The 27,777-nt window shown below is 37.2% G+C and overlaps 1 protein-coding gene across 3 annotated transcripts in view; it reads right to left on the reverse strand.

The window, feature by feature from the left end:
• The window catches only part of EHBP1L1 (EH domain binding protein 1 like 1), a 66,958-nt gene extending 48,744 nt beyond the window's left edge, over positions 1-18,214 (reverse strand). For all 3 annotated transcript variants that reach the window (XM_067472543.1, XM_067472542.1, XM_060758316.2), the window contains exons 1-2: positions 18,058-18,214; positions 2,836-2,893 (exon numbers count right to left, since the gene is read on the reverse strand). In XM_067472543.1, the coding sequence (XP_067328644.1) occupies positions 2,836-2,893; positions 18,058-18,161 (162 nt within the window). In that variant the 5' untranslated portion in view covers positions 18,162-18,214. The remainder of the gene's footprint in view (positions 1-2,835; positions 2,894-18,057) is intronic.
• Between the last annotated feature and the right edge of the window lie 9,563 nt (positions 18,215-27,777).

Here is a 27,777-nt window from a genome sequence, read left to right on the forward strand (position 1 = left end):
TATATATATATATATATATATATAAAAACATATATTATTTTATGTATTATATTAATTATATATTATAGTATTGCATATATTAAATTATATATTATTTTATACTTTTTATAGTATTTTATATAGCAAATTTAATGTATATATTCATATATAAATATATAATTTATGTATATAAATATATCGAAATTATATATTATTTTAATATTGTTTATTCATTATATATTATTTTATGCATTATATTTTATTTATATATTATTTATGTATGTATAATAAATTATTTATACATTATATCGATTTTATTTTATACATTTTCATGTATGTATATATAAACATATTATTTTATGTATTATATCAATTATATATTATATTATTGCATATATTAAATTATATATTATTTTATACGTTTTTTATTATTTTTACATAGCATATTTAATGTATATATTCATATATAAACATGTTATATATATATATATATATATATATATATATATATATATATAATTTTAATATTGTATAATAATTATATATTGTTTTATATATTATATTTTTATGTATACATTGCCGGTATTTCGTGTGTATATATAAATATATAATTTTATATATATTTAATATATATATTCATATATAAATATATAAATATATAACTTATATTTTTATATATATAATTTATGCTTTATTTTAATATAGTATATTAATTATACATTATTTTATATATTATTTTTTTCTGTATACATTGCTGTTATTTCGTGTATATATATATATATATAATTTATGCTTTATTTTAATATAGTATATTTATTATACATTACTTTATATATTATATTATATATTGTTTTTTATATATTATATTTTTCTGTATACATTGCCGTTGTTTTGTGTGTGTGTATATATATATATATATTTAATGTATATATTCATATATAAACATATATAAAGCATAAATTATATATATATATATACACGAAATAACAGCAATGTATACAGAAAAAAATAATATATTTATTTTAATATTGTATAATAATTATATATTGTTTTTATATATTATATTTTTATGTATACATGTATACATTGCCGATACTTCGTGTGTGTATATATAAATATATAATTTTATATATATAATATATATATATATATATATATATATATATATATAATTTATATATTATTTTAATATTGTATAATAATTATATATTGTTTTTATATATTACATTTTTATGTATACATGTATACATGGCCGGTATTTCGTGTGTATATATAAATATATAATTTTATATATATATATATATATATATATATATATTCCTATATAAATATATAAATATATAAATATATGCCGAAAGCGAGGAGGAGCTGAGGAGCCTTCTAATCAAGGTGAAAGAAGAAAGCGCAAAAGCCGGATTGCAGCTAAACATCAAAAAAACCAAGATTATGGCAACAAGAATGATTGACAACTGGAAAATAGAGGGAGAAACCGTGGAGGCCGTGACAGACTTTGTATTTCTAGGTGCAAAGATGACTGCAGATGCAGACTGTGGCCAGGAAATCAGGAGACGCTTCCTTCTTGGGAGGAGAGCAATGTCCAATCTCGATAAAATAGTGAAGAGTAGAGACATCAGACTGGCAACCAAGATCCATTGCCTAGTCCAAGCCATGGTCTTCCCTGTAGTCACCTACGGATGTGAGAGCTGGACCTTCGGGAAGGCCGAGCGAAGGAAGATCGATGCTTTTGAGCTGTGGTGCTGGAGGAAAGTGCTGAGAGTGCCTTGGACTGCGAGAAGATCCAACCAGTCCATCCTCCAGGAAATAAAGCCCGGCTGCTCACTGGAGGGAAAGATACTAGAGACAAAGTTGAAGTACTTTGGCCACATCATGAGGAGACAGGAAAGCCTAGAGAAGACAATTATGTTGGGGAAAGTGGAAGGCAAAAGGAAGAGGGGCCGACCAAGGGCAAGATGGATGGATGGCATCCTTGAAGTGACTGGACTGACCTTGAGGGAGCTGGGGGTGGTAACGGCCGACAGGGAGCTCTGGCGTGGGCTGGTCCATGAGGTCACGAAGAGTCGGAGACGACTGAACGAATGAACAACAACAACAATATAAATATATATATATATATATATATATATAATTTATATATTATTTTAATATTGCATAATAATTATATATTGTTTTTATATATTATATTTTTATGTATACATGTATACATTGCCGATACTTCGTGTGTATATATAAATGTATAATTTTATATTATATATATATATATATATATATATATATATATATTCATATATAAATATATTACATATATATATATATATATAAAATTTATATATTATTTTAATATTGCATAATAATTATATATTGCTTTTTTAAATTATATTTTTATGTATACATTGCCGTTATTTCATGTGTGTGTGTATATATATATATATATATAATTTATGCTTTATTTTAATATAGTATATTAATTACACATTATTTTATATATTATATTTTTATTTATATATTATTTTACGTATGTTGCATTTTTCTTTATATTGGATGTCTGCAGGTATGTGTGTGTTTATATTTGTGTAACATGCTCTGTTCATATTTAGGACAAAGTAAACAACAAAACCACTGGACCATATGTCACCAAATTTGGCCCCTATATATATATATGTATGTGTGTGTGTGTATGTGTGTCTTGCACAGTCTCTCTATTTAAAGTCCAGACTAAATCTCTGCTAAACTGTAACCAAGACTCTGCAGTGCTTGTTGGATCAGAACGAACCCCTTGCCTCTCTATTTAAAGTTCGGACTAAAACCCGGAGCAGAGCAAGCTATTTTTCTGCACACCTTGGAGCAGATACGCCGATTCCGCCGGGTCCAGACCACAACCAGTTTGTCCGGCTGCCTGGAATTGGGAGAAAGGAAACAATTCAGAAAAATGACAATAGAAGAGAGAAATAATAATAATAATAATAATAATAATAAATAATTATTATTGTTGTTATTATTACTATTATTACTATTAGTATTATTATTATTTGCAATATAAGAGGGATAGTTTTGGTGCAAAAGGAAGCCACAAAGAGGAATATTTCCTCTATTTTCCGGCCAAGGGTTCCGAAAACAGAGAAGTTCCAGGAGTCGTGCGTTGACTTTGCTTTCCGGAGAGAGTTTCTTTTCGGAGAAAATGTAAAGTTTATCTTTCGAGTCTCAGGCGCAGAACAGGGAGCGGCTTGATCCCTGCCGCACCCAGGACTCGTGATGATGATGATGATGATATGCCCCGCAGGCCCGGTCTTGTCCCTCCCGTTGCCTTCTTCCAATCCTAGGATTGAAAGGGAACCCTTAAGGTCATCCAGTCCACCCTCCAACTACTATTGTGCAGGAAGACACCATCAAAGCCCTCCTGACAGATGGCCATGATGACTCCAAGACCTCCACTGGACTCCCAGGCTTATATTCCACTGGAAGAGGTCCCTCAAGGTCATCCAGTCCACCCTCCAACTACTATTGTGCAGGAAGGCACCATCAAAGCCCTCCCAACAGATGGCCATGATGCCTCCAAGACCTTGACTGGACTCCCAGGCTTATATTCCACTGGAAGAGGTCCCTCAAGGTCATCCAGTCCACCCTCCAACTACTATTGTGCAGGAAGGCACCATCAAAGCCCTCCCAACAGATGGCCATGATGCCTCCAAGACCTTGACTGGACTCCCAGGCTTATATTCCACTGGAAGAGGTCCCTCAAGGTCATCCAGTCCACCCTCCAACTACTATTGTGCAGGAAGGCACCATCAAAGCCCTCCCAACAGATGGCCATGATGCCTCCAAGACCTTGACTGGACTCCCAGGCTTATATTCCACTGGAAGAGGTCCCTCAAGGTCATCCAGTCCACCCTCCAACTACTATTGTGCAGGAAGGCACCATCAAAGCCCTCCCAACAGATGGCCATGATGCCTCCAAGACCTTGACTGGACTCCCAGGCTTATATTCCACTGGAAGAGGTCCCTCAAGGTCATCCAGTCCACCCTCCAACTACTATTGTGCAGGAAGGCACCATCAAAGCCCTCCCAACAGATGGCCATGATGCCTCCAAGACCTTGACTGGACTCCCAGGCTTATATTCCACTGGAAGAGGTCCCTCAAGGTCATCCAGTCCACCCTCCAACTACTATTGTGCAGGAAGGCACCATCAAAGCCCTCCCAACAGATGGCCATGATGCCTCCAAGACCTTGACTGGACTCCCAGGCTTATATTCCACTGGAAGAGATCCCTACTATTGTGCAGGAAGACACCATCCAAGCTCATATTCCACTGGAAAGAGGTCCCTCAAGGTCATCCAGTCCACCCCCCAACTACTATTGTGCAGGAAGACACCATACAAGCTTATATTCCACTGAAAAGGGGTTCCTAAAGGTCATCCAGTCCACCCCCCAACTACTAATGTGCAGGAAGACACCATACAAGCTCATATTCCACTGGAAAGAGGTCCCTCAAGGTCATCCAGTCCACCCCCCAACTACTATTGTGCAGGAAGACACCATCCAAGCTTCTATTCCACTGGAAAGAGGTCCCTCAAGGTCATCCAGTCCATCCCCCAACTACTATTGTGCAGGAAGACACCATCCAAGCTTCTATTCCACTGGAAAGAGGTCCCTCAAGGTCATCCAGTCCACCCCCCAACTACTATTGTGCAGGAAGACACCATCCAAGTTTCTATTCCACTGGAAAGAGGTCCCTCAAGGTCATCCAGTCCACCCAACAATTACTATTGTGTAGGAAGACACCATCCAAGCTTATATTCCACTGGAGAGGGGTTCGTAAAGGTCATCCAGTCCACCCTCCAACTCCTATTGTGCAGGAAGACACCATCCAAGCTTCTATTCCACTGGAAAGAGATCCCTCAAGGTCATCCAGTCCACCCACCAACTACTATTGTGTAGGAAGACACCATCCAAGCTTATATTCCACTGGAGAGGGGTTCGTAAAGGTCATCCTGTCTACCCACCTAGACTTCCACTCAACTCCCAGGCGTATATTCCACTGAAAGAGGTCCCTAAAGGTCATCCAGTCCACCCAACAACTGCTATTGTGCAAGAAGGTACCATCAAAGCCCTCCCGACAGATGGGCATGATGCCTCCATGACCTCTATTGGACTCCCAGGCTTATATTCCACTGAAAGAGATCCCTAAAGGTCATCCAGTCCACCCTCAAACTACTATTGTGCAGGAAGACACCATCAAAGCCCTCCTGACAGATGGCCATGATGCCTAAAGGTCATTCAGTCCACCAACTAACTCTTACTGTACAAGACACCATCCAAGCTTATATTCCAATGAAAGTGTCCACTAAAGGTCATCCAGTCCACCCACCAACTCCTATTGTGCAAGAAGTCACCATCAATGCCCTCCTGACAGATGGCCATGATGCCTAAAGGTCATTCAGTCCACCAACTACAAGAAGACACCATCCAAGCTTATATTCCACTGGAAGGGGCCACTAAAGGTCATCCAGTCCATCCACCAAATGTTATTGTGCAAGAAGAAACCATCAAAGCCCTCTCGACAGATGGCCAAGATGCCTCCAAGATCTTGATTGGACTCCCAGGCTTATATTCCACTAGAAGGGGTCCCTCAAGGTCATCCAGTCCACCCACCAATTCCAACTGTGCAAGAAGATACCATCCAAGCTTATATTCCACTGGAAGGGACCACTAAAGATCATCCAGTCCACCCCCACCAACTCCTATTGTGCAAGGAGACACTATCAAAGTCCTTCTGACAGATGGCCATGCTGCCCCCAAGACCTTGACTGGACTCCCAGGCTTATATTCCACTAGAAGGGGTCCCTCAAGGTCATCCAGTCCACCCACCAACTCCTATTCTGCAAGGAGACACAATCAAAGTCTTCTTGACAGATGGCCAAGATGCCTCCAAGACCTGGACTGGACTCCCAGGCTTATATTCCACTGTAAAGAGGTCCCTCAAGGTCATCCAGTCCACCCACCAACTCCTATTGTACAAGAAGACACCATCCAAGCTTATATTCCACTGGAAGGGACCACTAAAGGTCATCCAGTCCACCCATCAACTCATATTGTGTAGGAAGACACCTTCCAAGCGCTCCTGACAGATGGCCATGCTGTCTCCAAGACCTCCCAGGCTTCTATTCCACTGGAAGTGGTCCCTAAAGGTCATCCAGTCCATCCAACAGTTCCAACTGTGCAGGAAGACACCATCCAAGCTTATATTCCACTAGAAGGGGTCCCTAAAGGTCATCCGGTCCACGCAACAACTACTACTGTGCAAGGAGACACCTTCAAAGCCCTCCCGACAGATGGTCATAATGCCTCCAAGTCCTCCACTGGACTCCCAGGCTTATATTCCACTGGAAGAGGTCCCTAAAGGTCATCCAGTCCACCCAACAACTCCTATTGTGAAGGAGACACCATCAAAGCCCTCCTGACAGATGGCCATGATGCCTCCAAGACCTCCACTGGACTCCCAGGCTTATATTCCACTGAAAGAGATCCCTAAAGGTCATCTGGTCCACGCAACAACTACTACTGTGCAAGGAGACACCTTCAAAGCCCTCCCGACGGATGGTCATAATGCCTCCAAGTCCTCCACTGGACTCCCAGGCTTATATTCCACTGAAAGAGATCCCTAAAGGTCATCCGGTCCACGCAACAACTACTACTGTGCAAGGAGACACCTTCAAAGCCCTCCCGACAGATGGTCATAATGCCTCCAAGTCCTCCACTGGACTCCCAGGCTTATATTCCACTAGAAGGGGTCCTTAAAGGTCATCCAGTCCACCCAACAACTCCTATTGTGAAGGAGACACCATCAAAGCCCTCCTGACAGATGGCCATGATGCCTCCAAGACCTCCACTGGACTCCCAGGCTTATATTCCACTGAAAGAGATCCCTAAAGGTCATCTGGTCCACGCAACAACTACTACTGTGCAAGGAGACACCTTCAAAGCCCTCCTGACAGATGGCCATAATGCCTCCAAGACCTTGACTGACTCCAAGCCTTATATTCCACTGAAAGAGGTCCCTAAAGGTCATCTAGTCTACCCACCAACTACTACTGTGCAGGAAGACACCATACAAGCTTATATTCCTCTGGAAGGGGACACTAAAGGTCACCCAGTCCACCCACCAACTACTGTGCAAGGAGACACCATCAAAACCCTCCTGACAGATGGCCAAGATGCCTCCAAGACTTCTACTGGACTCCCAGGCTTATATTCCACTAGAAGGGGTCCATAAAGGTCATCCAGTCCACCCACCAACTACTATTGTACAGGAAGACACCATCCAAGCTTATATTCCACTGGAAAGAGATCCCTCAAGGTCATCCAGTCCACCCACCAACTTCTACTGTGCAAGAAGAAACCATCAAAGCCCTCCCAACAGATGGCCATGATGCCTCCAAGACCTCCACTGGACTCCCAGGCTTATATTCCACTAAAAGAGGTCCCTAAAGATCATCTGGTCCACGCAACAACTACTACTGTGCAAGAAGAAACCATCAAAGCCCTCCCGACAGATGGTCATGATGCCTCCAAGACCTCCACTGGACTCCCAGGCTTATATTCCACTGGAAGAGGTCCCTAAAGGTCATCTGGTCCACGCAACAACTAGTACTGTGGAAGGAGACACCTTCAAAGCCCTCCTGACAGATGGCCATGATGCCTAAAGGTCATTCAGTCCACCAACTAACTCTTATTGTACAAGACACCATCAAAGCTTATATTCCACTGGAAGTGTCCACTAAAGGTCATCCAGTCCACCCACCAACTCCTATTGTGCTAGGAGACACCATCAAAGCCCTCCTGACAGATGGCCATGATGTCTTCAAGACCTCTACTGGACTACCAGGCTTCTATTCCACTGGAAAGAGGTCCCTCAAGGTCATCCAGTCCACCCAACAACTCCTATTGTACAACAAGACACCATCCAAGCTTATATTCCACTGGAAAGAGGTCCCTCAAGTTCATCCAGTCCACCCACCAACTACTATTGTGCAGGAAGACACCATCTAAGCTTATATTCCACTGGAAAGAGGTCCCTCAAGGTCATCCAGTCCACCCACCAACTACTATTGTGCAGGAAGACACCATCCAAGCTTATATTCCACTGTAAAGAGGTCCCTCAAGGTCATCCAGTCCACCCACCAACTACTATTGTACAAGAAGACACCATCCAAGCTTATATTCCACTGGAAAGGGGTTCGTAAAGGTCATCCAGTCCACCCACCGACTCCTAGACCTCCACTCCCAGGTGTATATTCCACTGAAAGAGGTCCCTAAAGGTCATCCAGTCCACCCACCAACTCCTCCTGTGCAGGAAGACACCATCAAAGCTCTCCCAACAGATGGCCATGCTGTCTCCAAGACCTCCTAGGTGTCCATTACACTGGAAGTGGTCCCTAAAGGTCATCCAGTCCACCCACCAATTCCAACCAAGCAGGAAGACACCATCAAAGCCCTCCCGACAGATGGCCATCAAGACCTCTACTGGACTCCCAGACTTATATTCCACTAGAAGGAGTCCCTCAAGGTCATCCAGTCCACCCACCAACTACTATTGTGCAGGAACACACCATCCAAGCTTATATTCCACTGGAAGGGGCCACTAAAGGTCACCCACTCCACCCACCAACTCCTAGTGTGCAGGAAGACACCATCAAAGCCCTCCCGACAGATGGCCAAGATGCCTTAAAGATCTTGACTGGACTCCCAGGCTTATATTCCACTGGAAGAGGTCCCTAAAGGTCATCCGGTCCACTCGCCGACTCCTATTGTGCAAGAAGTACCATCAAAGACACTATACAGACTAATAGCTAATCCTTTCTAATCCTGTCTAATCCTTTATATCTATATACTGCTCTCTTGTGGTTCAATCCGAGCATTATTTATTTATTTATTTTTACAGTATTTGTGTATCGCTTTCCTCACCCCGAGGGGGAATAATAGCTAATCCTTTCTAATCCTATCGAATCCTTTCTATCTATATACTGTCTTCTTGTGGTTGCATCTCAAGTGTTCTATCTATCTATATACACATACACACGCACACATATACATACCTGAGCATTGCATACAAACCTACTTAAGAGGCCAGCAGCTAATCCTTTCTATCTATATACTGCCCTCTTGTGGTTCAATTCGAGGACTATATAGACTAATAGCTAATCCTTTCTAATCCTATCTGATCCTTTATATATATATATACTGCCCTCTTGTGGTGGCATCTGAGCACTATATAGTCTAATAGCTAATCCTTTCTAATCCTATCTAATCTTTATATCTATATACTGCCCTCTTGTGGTTCAATCCGAGCACTATTTATTTATTTATTTATTTTTATTTACAGTATTTGTGTACCGCTTTTCTCACCCCGAGGGGGAATAATAGCTAATCCTTTCTAATCCTATCAAATCCTTTCTATCTATACACTGTCCTCTTGTGGTTGCATCTTAAGTGTTCTATCTATCTATCTATCTATCTATCTATACACATACACACACACACACACACACACACACATACATACCTGAGCATCGCATACAAACCTACTTAAGAGGCCAGCAGCTAATCCTTTCTATCTATACACTTTTATTTTTTGGGGCCCTCGTCCCACACAGAGTGGATTTTATAGTCAATTATTTTAAGTTGGACGATGAAGGATCTGTGTGCCGAGTCTGGTCCTGATCTCTTGATCTGTACAGAAGCCTTGCATACAAACCTACTTAAGAGGCCAGCAGCTAATCCTTTCTATCTATATACTTTTACTTTTTGGGGCCCTCGTCCTACACAGAGTGGATTTTATAGTCAATTATTTTAAGTTGGAGGATGAAGGATCTGTGTGCCGAGTCTGGTCCAGATCCGTCGATCTGTACAGAAGCCTTGCATACAAACCTACTTAAGAGGCCAGCAGCTAATCCTTTCTATCTATATAGTACCTTCTTGTGGTTGCATCCGAGCACTATATAGTCTAATAGCTAATTCTTTCTAATCCTATCAAATCCTTTATATCTATATATTGCCCTCTTGTGGTTGCATCTGAGCACTATACAGACTAATAGCTAATCCTTTCTAATCCTGTCTAATCCTTTATATCTATATACTGCTCTCTTGTGGTTCAATCCGAGCACTATATATTCATTTATTTTTATTTACAGTATTAGTGTATCGCTTTTCTCACCCCGAGGGGGACTAATAGCTAATCCTTTCTAATCCTATCGAATCCTTTCTATCTGTACGCTATCCTCTTGTGGTTGCATCTTAAGTGTTCTATTTATTTATTTATTTATTACTTGCACTTATTTACCGCCACTCTCAGCCCAGGGGGCGACTCGTGGCGGTGAACAACAACATAGAAAAGACAATTTACAGTAATCAGAACAATACATAACATGCTACTACTACTTGACATATACTTATACTAAAAATCCGCTTCGTCATATCATGGGTCATAGTCAGTCTCATAGTCGTGGTCCATTCCGGTCATCATTGCCAAGATATAGCACTCAGTTAAAGGCCAACTCGAAGAGCCATGTTTTCAGGCTCTTACGAAAGGCCATAAGGCTATCTGTCTATCTATCTATCCACATACACACACACACATACATACCTGAGCATTGCATACAAACCTACTTAAGAGGCCAGTAGCTAATCCTTTCTAACTATATAGTGCCCTCTTGTGGTTCAATCCAAGCACTATATAGTCTAATAGCTAATCCTTTCTAATCCTATTGAATCCTTTCTATCTATATATTGCCCTCTTGTGGTTGCATCTGAGCACTATATAGACTAATAGCCAATCCTTTCTAATCCTATTGAATCCTTTATATCTATACATTGCCCTCTTGTGGTTGCATCTCAAGTGATCTATCTGTCTGTCTGTCTATCTATCTGTCTATCTATTTATCTATATACACATACACACACATACATACCTGAGCATTGCATACAAACCTACTTAAGAGGCCAGCAGCTAATCCTTTCTATCTATTTACTGCCCTTTTGTGGTTGCATCCGAACACTATATAGTCTAATAGCTAATCAATAGCATCTCAAGTTATCTATCTATCTATCTATCTATCTATCTACACATACACATACATACCTGAGCATTGCATACAAACCTACTTAAGAGGCCAGCAGCTAATCCTTTCTATCTATTTACTTTTATTTTTTGGGGCCCTCGTCTGACACAGAGTGGATTTTATAGTCAATTATTTTAAGTTGGACGATGAAGGATCTGTGTGCTGAGTCTGGTCCAGATCCGTCGATCTATCCAGAAGGCTTTGTGGTACAAACAAAGATACAAACATATATATTTTGACGATACGACGGATGCTCTTCAATCTATACACTGCCCTCTTGTGGCTGCATCTCAAGTGATCTGTCTATACACACACACACACACACACACACACCTGAGCATTGCATACAAACCTACTTAAGAAGCCAGTAGCTAATCCTTTCTAATATGTATTGTACCACTGTGGTTGCATATTTTACCACTGTGGTTGCATCTCAGCACTATAGACTAAAAGAAAGGATTAGAAAGGATTAGCTATCTATATACTCCCCTCTTGTGGTTGCATACAAACACTATATAGTCTAATAGCTAATCCTTTCTAATCTTATCAAATCCTTTCTATCTATACACTGCTCTCTTGTGGTTGCATCTCATGTGATCTATCTATCTATCTATCTATCTATCTATCTATCTATCTATCTATCCACATACACACACACACATACATACCTGAGCATTGCATACAAACCTACTTAAGAGGCCAGCAGCTAATCCTTTCTATCTATATACTGCCCTCTTGTGGTTGCATCCGAACTCTATATAGTCTAATAGCTAATCGATAGCATCTCAAGTGATCTATCTATCTATCTATCTATCTATCTATCTATCTATCTATCTACACATACACAGACACATACATACCTGAGCATTGCATACAAACCTACTTAAGAGGCCAGCAGCTAATCCTTTCTATCTATTTACTTTTACTTTTTGGGGCCCTCGTCCCACACAGAGTGGATTTTCTAGTCAATAATTTTAAGTTGGAGGATGAAGGATCTGTGTGCCGAGTCTGGTCCAGATCCGTCGATCAATCCAGAAGGCTTTGTGGTACAAACAAAGATACAAACATATATATTTTGACGATACGACGGACGCTCTTCAATCTATACACTGCCCTCTTGTGGCTGCATCTCAAGTGATCTGTCTATACACATACACACACACACACACATACCTAAGCATTGCATACAAACCTACTTAAGAAGCCAGCAGCTAATCCTTTCTATCTATATACTTTTACTTTTTGGGGCCCTCGTCTGAGACAGAGTGGATTTAATAGTCAATTATTTTAAGTTGGACAATGAAGGATGTGTGTGCTGAGTCTGGTCCAGATCCGTCGATCAATCCAGAAGGCTTTGTGGTACAAACAAAGATACAAACATATATATTTTGACGATACGACGGACGCTCCAAGGTCCGTCTTGATCTGAAAGCATCTCTTCTTTGGCCAGTGCCCAGTGGCTAATTTTAGCCCCAAAGGGCCATAAATCCAGTGCAGGTGCTGGGTTTAATCTGGGTTTAGTGCGGAAACCCAACACCCTCGACAAGTGTGTTGACGTCGGGGTGCGGCTCGCTTTCGACAGAGCAAAAGAGCCAAATACGAGGCAAGAGAAAGTTCTCTGCACGTGCCCAGAGGCACTCTCGTCTCAGCAGAAACGTCCCATTATATGGGAATCCAGTCCCGGATGGTTATTCCGGCTTCCCTCCGCCCTTTTTCCATTTTTAGCCCAGCTATGACTAAATATTTATCATTTCCCTCGGTCCTTATAAGGCCTTTTGCTGGGTCAGAAGAGTGGACGGGGAAAAGGAGGCAAGCAACGTGACCTTGTTCGGCTGCTCTCCTGCGAAAATATTAGCTATTATTATTATTATTATTATTATTAAAATAATAATAATAAAATAAATCATAAAATAAATAATAAATATTATAATAGTACAAATAATATGCATGGAAAATAAAAACAAAATAATAACAGAATAAATAATAAATATTATTATTGTTATAATAATAATAAAATAAATAATAAAATAAATCATAAATATTATAATAATATAAATAATATGCATGAAAAATAATAAAAAAATAAGAACAGAATACATAATAAATATTACTATTGTTAAAATAATAATAATAAAATAAATGATAAAACAAATAATAAATATTATAATAGTACAAATAATATGCATGGAAAATAAAAACAAAATAATAACAGAATAAATAATAAATATTATTATTGTTATAATAATAATAAAATAAATAATAAAATAAATCATAAATATTATAATAATATAAATAATATGCATGAAAAATAATAAAAAAAATAAGAACAGAATAAATAATAAATATTATTATTATTAAAATAATAATAAAATAAATCATAAAATAAATAATAAATATTATAATAGTACAAATAATATGCATGGAAAATAATAACAAAATAATAACAGAATAAATAATAAATATTATTATTATTAAAATAATAATAAAATAAATCATAAAATAAATAATAAATATTATAATAGTACAAATAATATGCATGGAAAATAATAACAAAATAATAACAGAATAAATAATAAATATTATTATTAAAATAATAATAATAATAATAAAATAAATCATAAAATAAATCATAAATATTATAATAGTATAAATAATATGCATGAAAAATAATAACAAAATAAGAACAGAATAAATAGTAAATATTATTATTGTTATAATAATAATAATAAAATAAATAATAAAATAAATAATAAATATTATAATAATATAAATAATATGCATGAAAAATAATAACAAAATAAGAACAGAATAAATAGTAAATATTATTATTGTTATAATAATAATAAAATAAATAATAAAATAAATAATAAATATTATAATAATATAAATAATATGCATGAAAAATAATAACAAAATAAGAACAGAATAAATAATAAATATTATTATTGTTATAATAATAATAATAAAATAAATAATAAAATAAATAATAAATATTATAATAGTACAAATAATATGCATGAAAAATAATAACAAGATAATAACAGAATAAATAATAAATATTATTATGATTAAAATAATAATAATAATAATAATAATAAAATAAATCATAAAACAAATAATAATTATAATAGTATAAATAATATGCATGGAAAATAATAACAAAATAATAACAGAATAAATAATAAATATTATTATTAAAATAATAATAATAAAATATATCATAATAAAATATAATAACAAAATAATAATAGAATAAACAATAAATAAATATCGCAATATTATAAACATATTAATTAAATATAATGAGTAATAATAATATAAATATGATGATAGTAATAAATACTAATATAAACAATAATAACAAAATCGCAATAAAAATTCATAATAAAATAAATAATAAATATTGTAATAATATAAATAGTACGCATTAAATAATAATAATAAATATTGTAATAAACATATTTATTAATATGCATTAAATATAATTACAAAATAATAATAAATAATAAAATAAACAATAAATATTATAATAATATGTATTAAATATAATAATAATAAATATAATAGTATAAACCATGTTTATTAAATATAATAAATAACAATATAAATATAATGATAGCAATAAAGAATAATATAAATAATAAAATCATAATAAATAAAATCATAGTAAAATAAATATTATAATTATATGAATAATATGCATTAAATATAATAAAATAATAATAGTAAATACAATACATAATAAATAAATATTATAATAATATCAATATTTATTAAATATAATAATAATAAATGAAATCATAATAAAATAAATATTATAATTATATGAATATGTATTAAATATAATAAAAAAGTAAATACAATAAATAATAAATAAATATTATAGTAATATCAATATTTATTAAATATAATAATAATAAATGAAATCATAATAAAATAAATATTATAATTATATGAATAATATGTATTAAATATAATTAATAATAGTAAATACAATACATAATAAATAAATATTATAATAATATCAATATTTATTAAATATAATAATAATGAAATCATATAATAAATATTATAATTATATGAATAATATGTATTAAATATAATAAAGTAATAATAGTAAATACAATAAATAAAAGATAAATAATATCAATACTATATAATATAATAATAATAAATGAAATCATATAATAAATATTATAATTATATGAATAGTATGTATTAAATATAATAAAATAATAATAGTAAATACAATACATAATAAATAAATATTATAATATAAATATTAAATATAATAATAATAAAAATTGTAATAAAATCACAATAAATTAAATGATAAATAAATATTATAATAATATAAATAATATTGATTAAATATAAGTAATAGTAATAATAATAATAGATTTCGTATACTTTGGCAAACAGGGAGTCTCACGAAAATCAGAAGATAAGCATACAATAAATGCATAAAGTCAAGAATACGCATCGCCTTGTTTTCACAACAAGGAATCCCCGCCCTTCTCGCTTCCCTTTTGCCACTTCCTGGTGTGCAAACTCCACTCGCACACACTTTCACTCTCCAAATGCACAAGTGTCAAGAGCAAACCAATGTGATTGGGCATCGCAAAGAAAGTCTGCAATGTTGTTCCGCTGCTCTCTCTTGCTGTTGCCTATTGCTGGCCGGGAATGATGGGAGTTGGAGTCCCCAAGAGCCTTTGGATTCCCAGAATCCCCAGCCAGCAAGGCAAGTGACTTGAAGGAAGTCAAAAGTCCCTTAGGGAGGGGATTACAACTCCCAGAATCCCCAGCCAGAAAGGACAAGTGACGTAAATAAGAGCCGGGAAGCACACCAGACTCTTGTTTTCACCAGCATTTTCACCAGCATTTTAAATATGATTTTCACCATCATTGGGCAAATAATAATAATAATACTAAGAGTGATCTTGTCTGCTGTGGACTCATCTTGTTGTGTTTCAAATAAGTTTTCACCACGATTTTCACCACGATTTTCACCATCATTGGGCAAATAATAATAATAATAGTGATCTTGTCTGCTGTGGACTCATCTTGTTGTGTTTCAAATAAGTTTTCACCACGATTTTCACCACGATTTTCACCATCATTGGGCAAATAATAATAATAATAATAATAATAATAATAATAATAATAGTGATCTTGTCTGCTGTGGACTCATTTTGTTGTGTTTCAAATAATAATACTATAACAATAATAGTAACCCACCCTACCTACTTCCCTGCTGAACGCACTTCCCTGGTGAATTTTGGAGTCACACCAATTTTCACCATCATTGGGCATAAAATAATAATAGTAATAATGTGTTGTTGAAGGCCATACAGCCCGGAAAACTCACAGCAACTCAACACCAACATAGCAATAATAATAGCCTACTCTACCCACTTCCCTGGTGAGTTCACCAGGCTTTAAAGTTTCACCCTCTTTGTTCACCATACTTTTCACCATCATTGGGCATAAAATATTAATAGTAATAATGTGTTGTTGGAAAACTCACAGCAACCCAACAACAATATAGCAATAATAATAACCTACTCTACCCACTTCCCTGGTGAGCTCACCAGGCTTTGGAGTCTTTGTTCACCATACTTTTCACCGTTATTGGTAATAATAATCATCATCATCATCATCATCATCATCATCATCATCATCATCATATAACAATAATAATAATCTTCTCTACCCACTTCCCTGGTCAACCCACCATAATTTGGAGTCTCACTCTTTTTTTCACCACGATTTTCACCATCATTGGGAATAATAATAATAATAATAATAATAATAATAATAATAACCTACTCCACACACTTTCCTAGTGAACTCATCAAACTTTGGAGTCACCCCCATTTTCACCATCACTGCACATAGAATAATAATAGTTATAATTTTTCATCACACTTTTCACCATCATTGGGCATAATAATAATACTACTACTAATAGTAATATGACAATAATAATAACCTACTCTACCCACTTCCCTGGTGAGACTTTGGAGTCGCCTCCATTTCCACCATCATTGCACATAAAAGAATGACAATAATAATGATAATTTTTCACCACACTTTTCACCAACATTAGGTATAAAATAATAATAACAATAATGCAACAACAACAATAATAATAACTACCCACTTCTCTAGTAAGCTCACCAGACTTTGAGGTCACCCCCACTTTCACCATGATTTTCACCATCATTGGGCATAAAATAATGACAACAATAATGATAATGATAATTTTTCACCACACTTTTCACCATCATTGAGCATACATAATAATAATAATAATAATAATAATAATAATAATTTTTCATCACACTTTTCACCATCATTGAGCATACAATAATAATAATAATAATAATAATAATAATAATTTTTCACCACACTTTTCACCATCGTTGGACATAAAATAATAATAATAATTTTACACCACACTTTTCATCATCATTGGACATAAAATAATAATAATAAATTAATAATAATTGTTTACCAGACTTTTCACCTTTATTGGGTATAAAATAATAATAATTTTACACACTTTCCACCATCATTGGACATAACATAATAATAATAATAATAAATAAATAATAATAATTTTACACCACACTTTTCACCATTATTGGGTATAAAATAATAATAATAATAATTGTTCACCACACTTTTCACCATCATTGGACATAAATAATTAACAATAATATTTTTTCACCACACTTTTCACTATCTTTGGGCATAAAATAATAACAATGATACAACAATAATAACTTACTCTATGCACTTCCCTGGTGAGTTTACCAGACTTTGGAGCCTCACCCACATTTTCACCACTATTTTCACCATCAATTTTTTTTCACCACTGTTTCACAAGGATTTTCACCAGGATTTTTTTTTAAAAAAAATTTTCAGCACAGAAAGACTCACCACTTCTTGGTGCACTCGAGCACCAACTCCTGGTAACAGGCCACGAAGTGGAACTTGGCGGCTCGCTTGCCCACCCTCTGGAGCCTCTTCCAGACCGAGCTCATGCCTGGACCCCTGGCTCTTGTCTCTTTTTGGGGGGCTTCTCTCCTCCTCCTCCTTCACTCCTCCTGCCTGGGCCCTGGCATCCTCTCCCAAGGAAGCAGAAAGAGAAAGAGGAGGAGGAGGAAGTTGGTGCAAAGAGCAGCCAAAGTTGTCAGAGGAGGGAAGGGAGGGAGGGAGGAAGGAAGGGAAGCTCAGCCCCAATGGGTGGCTGTGGGTGTGGGTGTGGGCGGGGACACCCAGCAGAAAACAGCCCTGGCAGGAGGAAGCAGAGGCGGCACAGCTCCTGAGCATGGGCAGAGTGCAAAGGAGGGTTGCCCTAACTCCTGGGACAGCTGGGAAGGAGGGAGCTTTCCAAAACTACACTGGACCAAGAGTGTTCCTGAGCATGTGCAGAGTGCTTGGCCTTCAGAGTCAATGGGCAAAGACTGTTCCTGAGCATGCACAAAGTGCTGGATGCACAAAGTGTTGGATGTACAGTCAATAGGCAAAAGTGTTCCTGAGCATGCGCAGAGTGCTTGGCCTTCAGAGTCCATGGGCAAAGAGTGTTCCTGAGCATGCACAAAGTGCTGGGTGCACAAAGTGCTGGATGTACAGAGTTAATTGGAAAGTGTTCCTGAGCATGCACAAAGTGCTGGGTGTTCAGAGTCAATGGGCAAAAGTGTTCCTGAGCATGCACAAAGTGCTGGATGCACAAAGTGCTGGATGTACAGAGTTAATGGCAAAGGGTGTTCCTAAGCATGCACAAAGTGCCGGGTGTTCAGAGTCCATGGGCAAAGAGTGTTCCTGAGCATGCACAAAGTGCTGGATGCACAAAGTGCTGGATGTACAAGTCAATGGGCAAAGAGTGTTCCTGAGCATGCACAAAGTGCTGGATGTACAAAGTGCTGGATGTTCAGTCAACGGGCAAAGAGTGTTCCTGAGCATGCACAAAGTGTTGGGTGTGTAGAGTCAATGGACAAAGAGTGTTCCTGAGCATGCACAAAGTGCTGGATGTACAAAGTGCTGGGTGTTCAGACTCAATGGGCAAAGAGTGCTCCTGAGCATGCACAAAGTGTTGGGTGTGTAGAGTCAATGGGCAAAAGTGTTCCTGAGCATGCACAAAGTGCTGGATGCACAAAGTGCTGGGTGTTCAGACTCAATGGGCAAAGAGTGCTCCTGAGCATGCACAAAGTGCTGGATGCACAAAGTGCTGGATGTACAGAGTCAATGGGCAAAAGTGTTCCTGAGCATGCACAAAATGCTGGATGTACAAAGTGCTGGGTGTACAGAGTCAATGGGCAAAGAGTGTTCCTGAGCATGCACAAAGTGCTGAATGCACAAAGTGCTGGGTGTACAGAGTCAATGGGCAAAAGTGTTCCTGAGCATGCACAAAGTGCTGAATGCACAAAGTGCTGGGTGTTCAGAGTCAATGGGCAAAAGTGTTCCTGAGCATGCACAAAGTGCTGAATGCACAAAGTGCTGGGTGTTCAGAGTCAATGGGCAAAAGTGTTCCTGAGCATGCACAAAGTGCTGAATGCACAAAGTGCTGGGTGTACAGAGTCAATGGGCAAAAGTGTTCCTGAGCATGCACAAAGTGCTGAATGCACAACGTGCTGGGTGTACAGAGTCAATGGGCAAAAGTGTTCCTGAGCATGCACAAAGTGCTGAATGCACAAAGTGCTGGGTGTTCAGAGTCAATGGGCAAAAGTGTTCCTGAGCATGCACAAAGTGCTGGATGTACAAAGTGCTGGATGTACAGAGTCAATGGGCAAAAGTGTTCCTGAGCATGCACAAAGTGCTGGATGTGTACAGTCGATGGCAAAGAGTGTTCCTGAGCATGCACAAAGTGCTGTGTGTTCAGAGTCAATGGGCAAAAGTGTTCCTGAGCATGCACAAAGTGCTGGATGTACAAAGTGCTGGATGTACAGAGTCAATGGGCAAAACTGTTCCTGAGCATGCACAAAGTGCTGGATGTATACAGTCGATGGCAAAGAGTGTTCCTGAGCATGCACAAAGTGCTGTGTGTTCAGAGTCATAGGGCAAAGAGTATTCCTGAGCATTCACAAAATGCTGGATGTATAGTAATTGGCAAAGAGTGTTCCTGAGCATGCACAAAGTGCTGGATGCACAAAGTGCTGGGTGTACAGAGTCAATGGGCAAAAGTGTTCCTGAGCATGCACAAAGTGCTGGATGTACAAAGTGCTGGGTGTACAGAGTCAATGGGCAAAGAGTGTTCCTGAGCATGCACAAAGTGCTGAATGCACAAAGTGCTGGGTGTACAGAGTCAATGGGCAAAAGTGTTCCTGAGCATGCACAAAGTGCTGAATGCACAAAGTGCTGGGTGTTCAGAGTCAATGGGCAAAAGTGTTCCTGAGCATGCACAAAGTGCTGAATGCACAAAGTGCTGGGTGTTCAGAGTCAATGGGCAAAAGTGTTCCTGAGCATGCACAAAGTGCTGAATGCACAAAGTGCTGGGTGTACAGAGTCAATGGGCAAAAGTGTTCCTGAGCATGCACAAAGTGCTGAATGCACAACGTGCTGGGTGTACAGAGTCAATGGGCAAAAGTGTTCCTGAGCATGCACAAAGTGCTGAATGCACAAAGTGCTGGGTGTTCAGAGTCAATGGGCAAAAGTGTTCCTGAGCATGCACAAAGTGCTGGATGTACAAAGTGCTGGATGTACAGAGTCAATGGGCAAAAGTGTTCCTGAGCATGCACAAAGTGCTGGATGTGTACAGTCGATGGCAAAGAGTGTTCCTGAGCATGCACAAAGTGCTGTGTGTTCAGAGTCAATGGGCAAAAGTGTTCCTGAGCATGCACAAAGTGCTGGATGTACAAAGTGCTGGATGTACAGAGTCAATGGGCAAAACTGTTCCTGAGCATGCACAAAGTGCTGGATGTATACAGTCGATGGCAAAGAGTGTTCCTGAGCATGCACAAAGTGCTGTGTGTTCAGAGTCATAGGGCAAAGAGTATTCCTGAGCATTCACAAAATGCTGGATGTATAGTAATTGGCAAAGAGTGTTCCTGAGCATGCACAAAGTGCTGGATGCACAAAGTGCTGGGTGTACAGAGTCAATGGGCAAAAGTGTTCCTGAGCATGCACAAAGTGCTGAATGCACAAAGTGCTGGGTGTTCAGAGTCAATGGGCAAAAGTGTTCCTGAGCATGCACAAAGTGCTGGATGTACAAAGTGCTGGATGTACAGAGTCAATGGGCAAAAGTGTTCCTGAGCATGCACAAAGTGCTGAATGCACAAAGTGCTGGGTGTTCAGAGTCAATGGGCAAAAGTGTTCCTGAGCATGCACAAAGTGCTGAATGCACAAAGTGCTGGGTGTACAGAGTCAATGGGCAAAAGTGTTCCTGAGCATGCACAAAGTGCTGAATGCACAAAGTGCTGGGTGTTCAGAGTCAATGGGCAAAAGTGTTCCTGAGCATGCACAAAGTGCTGGATGTACAAAGTGCTGGATGTACAGAGTCAATGGGCAAAAGTGTTCCTGAGCATGCACAAAGTGCTGGATGTGTACAGTCGATGGCAAAGAGTGTTCCTGAGCATGCACAAAGTGCTGTGTGTTCAGAGTCAATGGGCAAAAGTGTTCCTGAGCATGCACAAAGTGCTGGATGTATAAAGTGCTGGATGTACAGAGTCAATGGGCAAAACTGTTCCTGAGCATGCACAAAGTGCTGGATGTATACAGTCGATGGCAAAGAGTGTTCCTGAGCATGCACAAAGTGCTGTGTGTTCAGAGTCATAGGGCAAAGAGTATTCCTGAGCATTCACAAAATGCTGGATGTATAGTAATTGGCAAAGAGTGTTCCTGAGCATGCACAAAGTGCTGGATGCACAAAGTGCTGGATGTACAGAGTCATAGGGCAAAGAGTGTTCCTGAGCATGCACAAAGTGCTGCGAGTTCAGAGTCAATGGCCAAATGTGTTTCCGAGCATGCACAAAGTGCTGGGTGTACAGAGTCAATGGCAAAGAGTGTTCCTGAGCATGCACAAAGTGCTGGATGCACAAATTGCTGGATGTACAGAGTCAATGGGCAAAAGAGTTCCTGAGCATGCGCACAGTGCTGGGTGTTCGGAGTCAATAGGCAAAGAGTGTTCCTGAGCATGCACAAAGTGCTGCGAGTTCAGAGTCAATGGCCAAATGTGTTTCCGAGCATGCACAAATTGCTGGGTGTACAGAGTGAATGGCAAAGAGTGTTTCTGAGCATGCACAAACTGCTGGGTGTACAGAGTGATTCATCACCAGGAGTGCCCCTGAATATCTGCGGAGTGCTGAGTGTTCAGAGTCAATGGGCAGAGTGTTCCCGAGCATGTGCAGAGTGTAAATTGGAGCTCCGTTGGATTGAACGGGCTCGCTTTCCAAGGAGGGGCCTGCCATCAAAGCAAGACAAAAGTAGGCTGCAATTAGTCACTAAGTGCGCCTCCGAGCATGTGCAGAGTGCTGGGCGCTCCAAGCTGGCTACTGGTAATGGGCAAGAGTGTTCCTGAGCATGCGCAGAGTGTTTTGCAAGATGTCATTGCAACCTATGCAATTGCCGTTCCCATGCGCTTCCTCCCACCGCCATAGGAGGGTGCCATTGTGCAACATGCCATTGCAACCTATGGAATTGACGTTCTCATGCGCTTCCTCCCACCGCCACAGGAGGGTGCCATTGTGCAACATGTCATTGCAACCTATGTTATTGCCGTTCTCATGCGCTTCCTCCCACCACCATAGGAGGGTGCCATTGTGCAACATGCCATTGCAACCTATGCAATTGCCGCTCTCATGCGCTTCCTCCCACCGCCATAGGAGGGTGCCATTGTGCAACATGTCATTGCAACCTATGCAATTGCCGCTCTCATGCGCTTCCTCCCACCGCCATAGGAGGGTGCCATTCTCCAACACGTCATTGCAACCTATGGAATTGCCGTTCCCATGCGCTTCCTCCCACAGCCACTGGAGGGTGCCATTGTGCAACATGCCATTGCATTCTATGTTATTACCATTCCCATGCGCTTCCTCCCACTGCCACAGGAGGGTGCCATTGTGCAACATGTCATTGCAACCTATGTTATTGCCATTCCCATGCGCTTCCTCCCACCGCCATAGGAGGGTGCCATAGTGCAACATGCCATTGCAACCTATGGAATTGCCGTTGTCCAAGTGCCACGAATCCCCTTTTTCCCAGCCATGTGCATCCGCCTTTTGCATAGCTGTCTTGTGGCTCAGCGGGTATAAATAAAGTGGATTTATTACCGTAAACCGATCTCCAAAGAAGACGCTTCATCATGGAAACTCACCTTCCCAAATTTAGCAACTGAATGGGAAAGCTGGACTATGAAAGGTCAGCTTGCATCATCTTCATCAACATCGTCATCATCATCATCATATTTATTTATTTATCGTGTCACCAGTGGATTGGGAATACAGTTATAATGTATAGAAAAACCATATGAGTATGATGTTACACTATTACCATTGTTATATATTATTATTATATAATAGTATTTTATATGAATAGTATCACCATTATTGTTGTTATATATTGTTTATATTATTATTATTATTAAATCTAGTAATAATACACAATAATTATATATTATTTTATATTATTCATATGAGCATGATGTAACACTATTATCATTACTATAAATTATTATTATACAATAGTATTTTATACTAATATTATCACTATTATTGTTATATCTTATTATTAAATCTAATAATAATACACTATTATCATTATTATATATTATTATTTATATTATTATTATCACCGTTATTATTTATTATTATTACTGACACAATATAATTATTATTAATAATAATAGTAGTAATAAACAACAATATTATCATTATTACATATTGTTTTATATTATCATCATAACTGTTATTGTTATTTGTTATTATTATTATGACAATATAATAATAAATAATATTATCATTATTATATATTATTATTTTATATTATTATCATCACCGTTATTGTTATTTATTATTATTATTATTATTATTATTATTATTATTTTACTGACACAATATAATAAATAACAATATTATCATTATTATATATTAGTATTTTATATTATTATCATCACCGTTATTGTTATTTATTATTATTATTTTACTGACAATATAATAATAAATATTATCATTATTATATATTATTATTTTATATTATTATTATCACCGATATTATATACTATTATTATTTTACTGACACAATATAATAGTAATAAATAACAATATTATCATTATTATATATTATTATTTTATATTATTATCATCACCATTATTGTTATTTATTATTATTATTCTACTGACACAATATAATAGTAATAAATAACAATATTATCATTATTAAATATTATTATTTTATATTATTTTTATCACCGTTATTGTAATTTATTATTATTATTATTATTATTATTATAACAATATAATAATAATAATAAATAACAATATTATCATTATTATATATTATTATTTTTTATTATTATCACCGTTATTATTTGTTGTTGTTGTTGTTATTATTATACTGAAAATATAATAATAATAATAATAAATATTATCATTATTATATATTATTATTTTATATTATTATTATCACCATTATTGTTATTTATTATTATTATTATTATTTTTATTATTTTACTGACACAATATAATAATAATAAATAACAATATTATCATTATTAAATATTATTTTATATTATTTTTATCACCGTTATTGTTGTTATTATTATTTTACTGACACAGTATAATAATAAACAATAATAGTGATAATAATCATATAAATTAATATATAATGGTAATAGTTATTATTAGATTATTTGATATTGTTATTTATTATTATTATTAAATGTAATAATAATAATAATAATAACAGTAATAATAACAATATCAAATAATCTAATAATTACTATTACCATTATATATTAATTTATATTTATTATTATTATCACGGTTATTTATTATTATTATTAAATGTAATAATAATAAATAATAATAATAATAATAAATAACAGTGATAATAATAATATCAAATTATCTAATAATAACTATTACCATTATATATTATTTTATATTTATTATTATTATCACTGTTATTTATTATTATTATTAAATGTAATAATAATAATAATAAATAATGATAATAATATCAAATAATCTAATACTAACTATTAGCATTATATATTAATTTATATTATTATTATCGCTATTTATTATTATTATTATTATTATTATTATTAAGTGTAATAATAATACTCAAGCCCCATTATGTATATAATTATATATTATTTTATTCCTCCCGATATAGGGATTTAAGGCGGCCCGAGGGTAGAGATTATAGTATTTCGTGCTTTGTTGCACAACGGCCTTGTGAGGTAGGCTTGGGTGAGAAATGGAGTGTGTGTTTATGTCTTTACTAAATCTGGTGCAAACTTTGCCTTTTGTGCAAGTCAATGGAGAACTAAGCTTCCCGGCTTTGGCAGATTTTTCAGAGCCAGTCCCATGGTAGCCAGTCTGTCTCTTGGCCGGGATTCATGCGCTCCTGGAGACAGGAATGCTGCCTCAGCCAAAGAAAGCTTGCTCTGGCGTCATGCTGCCAGCAGCCGAGTCACAGAAGTTGGAAGGGACACCATCAAAGCACTCCCGACGGATGGCCAGACAGACTGTGTTCAAAACACTCCCGGGAAGGAGACTCAAAGGCGTATTTCACAGAATCATAAGAGTTGGAAGCGACTGTTTAGGAATGGACTCTCCTCCCTTTTCTCCTCCCTCCTTCCCTTCTTTCTTTTCTCCTTCCTTCCTTCCTTCCTTCCTTCCGTCCGTCCGTCCGTCCTTGCCATTTGGGAATGGACTATATCTTCCTTCATTTCTCCTTTCTTTCTTTCTTTCTTTCTTCCTTCCTTCCTTCCTTCCTTCCTTCCTTCCTTCCTTCCTTCCTTCCTTCCTTTTTTCCTCTCTCTCTTCTTTCTTTCTTCCTTCCTTCTTTCCATCCATCCTTTCCATTTGGGAATGGATTATATCTTCCTTCATTTCTCCTTCCTTCCTTTTCTCTCTCTCTATATTCTTCCTTTTTCTCCTTCCTTCTTTCCATCCATCCTTGTCATTTGAGAATGGACCATATCTTCCTTAATTTCTCCTTCCTTCCTTCTTTCTTTTCTTCCTTCCTTCCTTTTTTCCTTCCTCTCTTCTTCCTTTTTTCCTTTTCTTCTTCCTTCCTTCCATCCATCCTTTCCATTTGGGAATGGACTATATCTTCCTTCATTTCTCCTTCCTTCCTTCCTTCCTTCCTTCCTTCCTTTTTCTTTCTTTTCTTCCTTCTTTCCTTTTTTCCCTCCCTCTTCTTCCTTCCATCCTTCCTTGTCATTTGAGAGTGGACTATATCTTCCTTCCTTCCTTCCTTCCTCCCTCTCTTCTTCCTTCCTTCCTCGTCTCCTTTCTTCCTTCCATCCTTCCTTGTCATTTGAGAGTGGACTATATCTTCCTTAATTTCTCCTTCCTTCCTTCCTTCCTTCCTTCCTTCCTTCCTTCCTTCCTTCCTTCCTTCCTTCCTTCCTTCCTTTTTTCCTCCCTCTCTTCTTCCTTCCTTCCTCTTCTCCTTCCTTCATTCCTTCCTTCCTTGTCTTTTGAGAATGGACTATATCTTCCTTAATTTCTCCTTCGTTCTTTCCTTCCTTCCTTTTTTCTTTCTTTTCTTCCTTCCTTCCTTTTTTCCTCCCTCTCTTCTTCTTCCCTCTCTTCTTTCTTCCTTCCTTCCTTCCTTGTCATTTGAGAATGGACTATATCTTCCTTATTTTCTCCTTCCTTCCTTCCTTTACTCCCTCTCTTCTTCCTTCCATTTCTCCTCTTCCTTTCCTTCCTTTCTTCCTTTTCTTCATTTTCTCCTTCCTTCCTTTTCTTCTTCCTCCCTTCTTTCCCTTTCTTTCCTTCATTTTCCCCTTCCTTCCCTCCTTTTTCATTCCTTCCTTCCTTTTCCCCTTCCCTTCTTCCCTTCCTCATCTCCCTCCTTGCTTTTCCCCCATTCTTCCTTCCCTCCTTTCTTTCCTTCTCTCCTTCCTTCCTTCGTTTCTTCCTTGCCATTTGGGAATGGACTACATCTTCTTTATGTCTCCTTTTTCCCCATCTCTACTTTTTTTTCCTTCCCTCTCTTCTTTCCTTTTCTACTTCCTTCATTCTGTCCTCTCTTTCCTTTCCTTCCTTGTCTCCTTCCTTCCTTTTCTCCTTCCTTCCTTCCTTCCATTTCTCCTTCCTTCCTTCCATTTCTCCTTCCTTCCTTCCATTTCTCCTTCCTTCCTTCCTTTTCTTCCTTTTCTCCTTCCTTCCTTCCTTTTCTCCTTCCTTCCTTTTCTCCTTCCTTCCTTCCTTCTCTCCTTCCTTCCTTCCTTCCTTCCTTCCTTCCTTCTCTCCTTCCTTCCTTCCTTCCTTCCTTCCTTCCTTCCTTCCTTTATTTTCTCCTTCCTTTTCTCCTACTTTCGTTCCTTCCTTGCCATTTGGGAATAGACTATATCTTCTTTCATGTCTCCTTCCTTCCTTTTTTCCATCCTTCCTTTTCCCCTTCCCTTCTCTTCCTTCCTTCCGCCTCTAACCCTTGAGCAAGGCCGATATCCTTGCAGATTGAGCCGAGACGCAGCCGCACATC

The sequence above is a fragment of the Anolis sagrei genome, chromosome 12 (assembly GCF_037176765.1).
Source record: "Anolis sagrei isolate rAnoSag1 chromosome 12, rAnoSag1.mat, whole genome shotgun sequence".
In the NCBI taxonomy this organism is placed as follows: Eukaryota; Metazoa; Chordata; class Lepidosauria; order Squamata; family Dactyloidae; genus Anolis; species Anolis sagrei.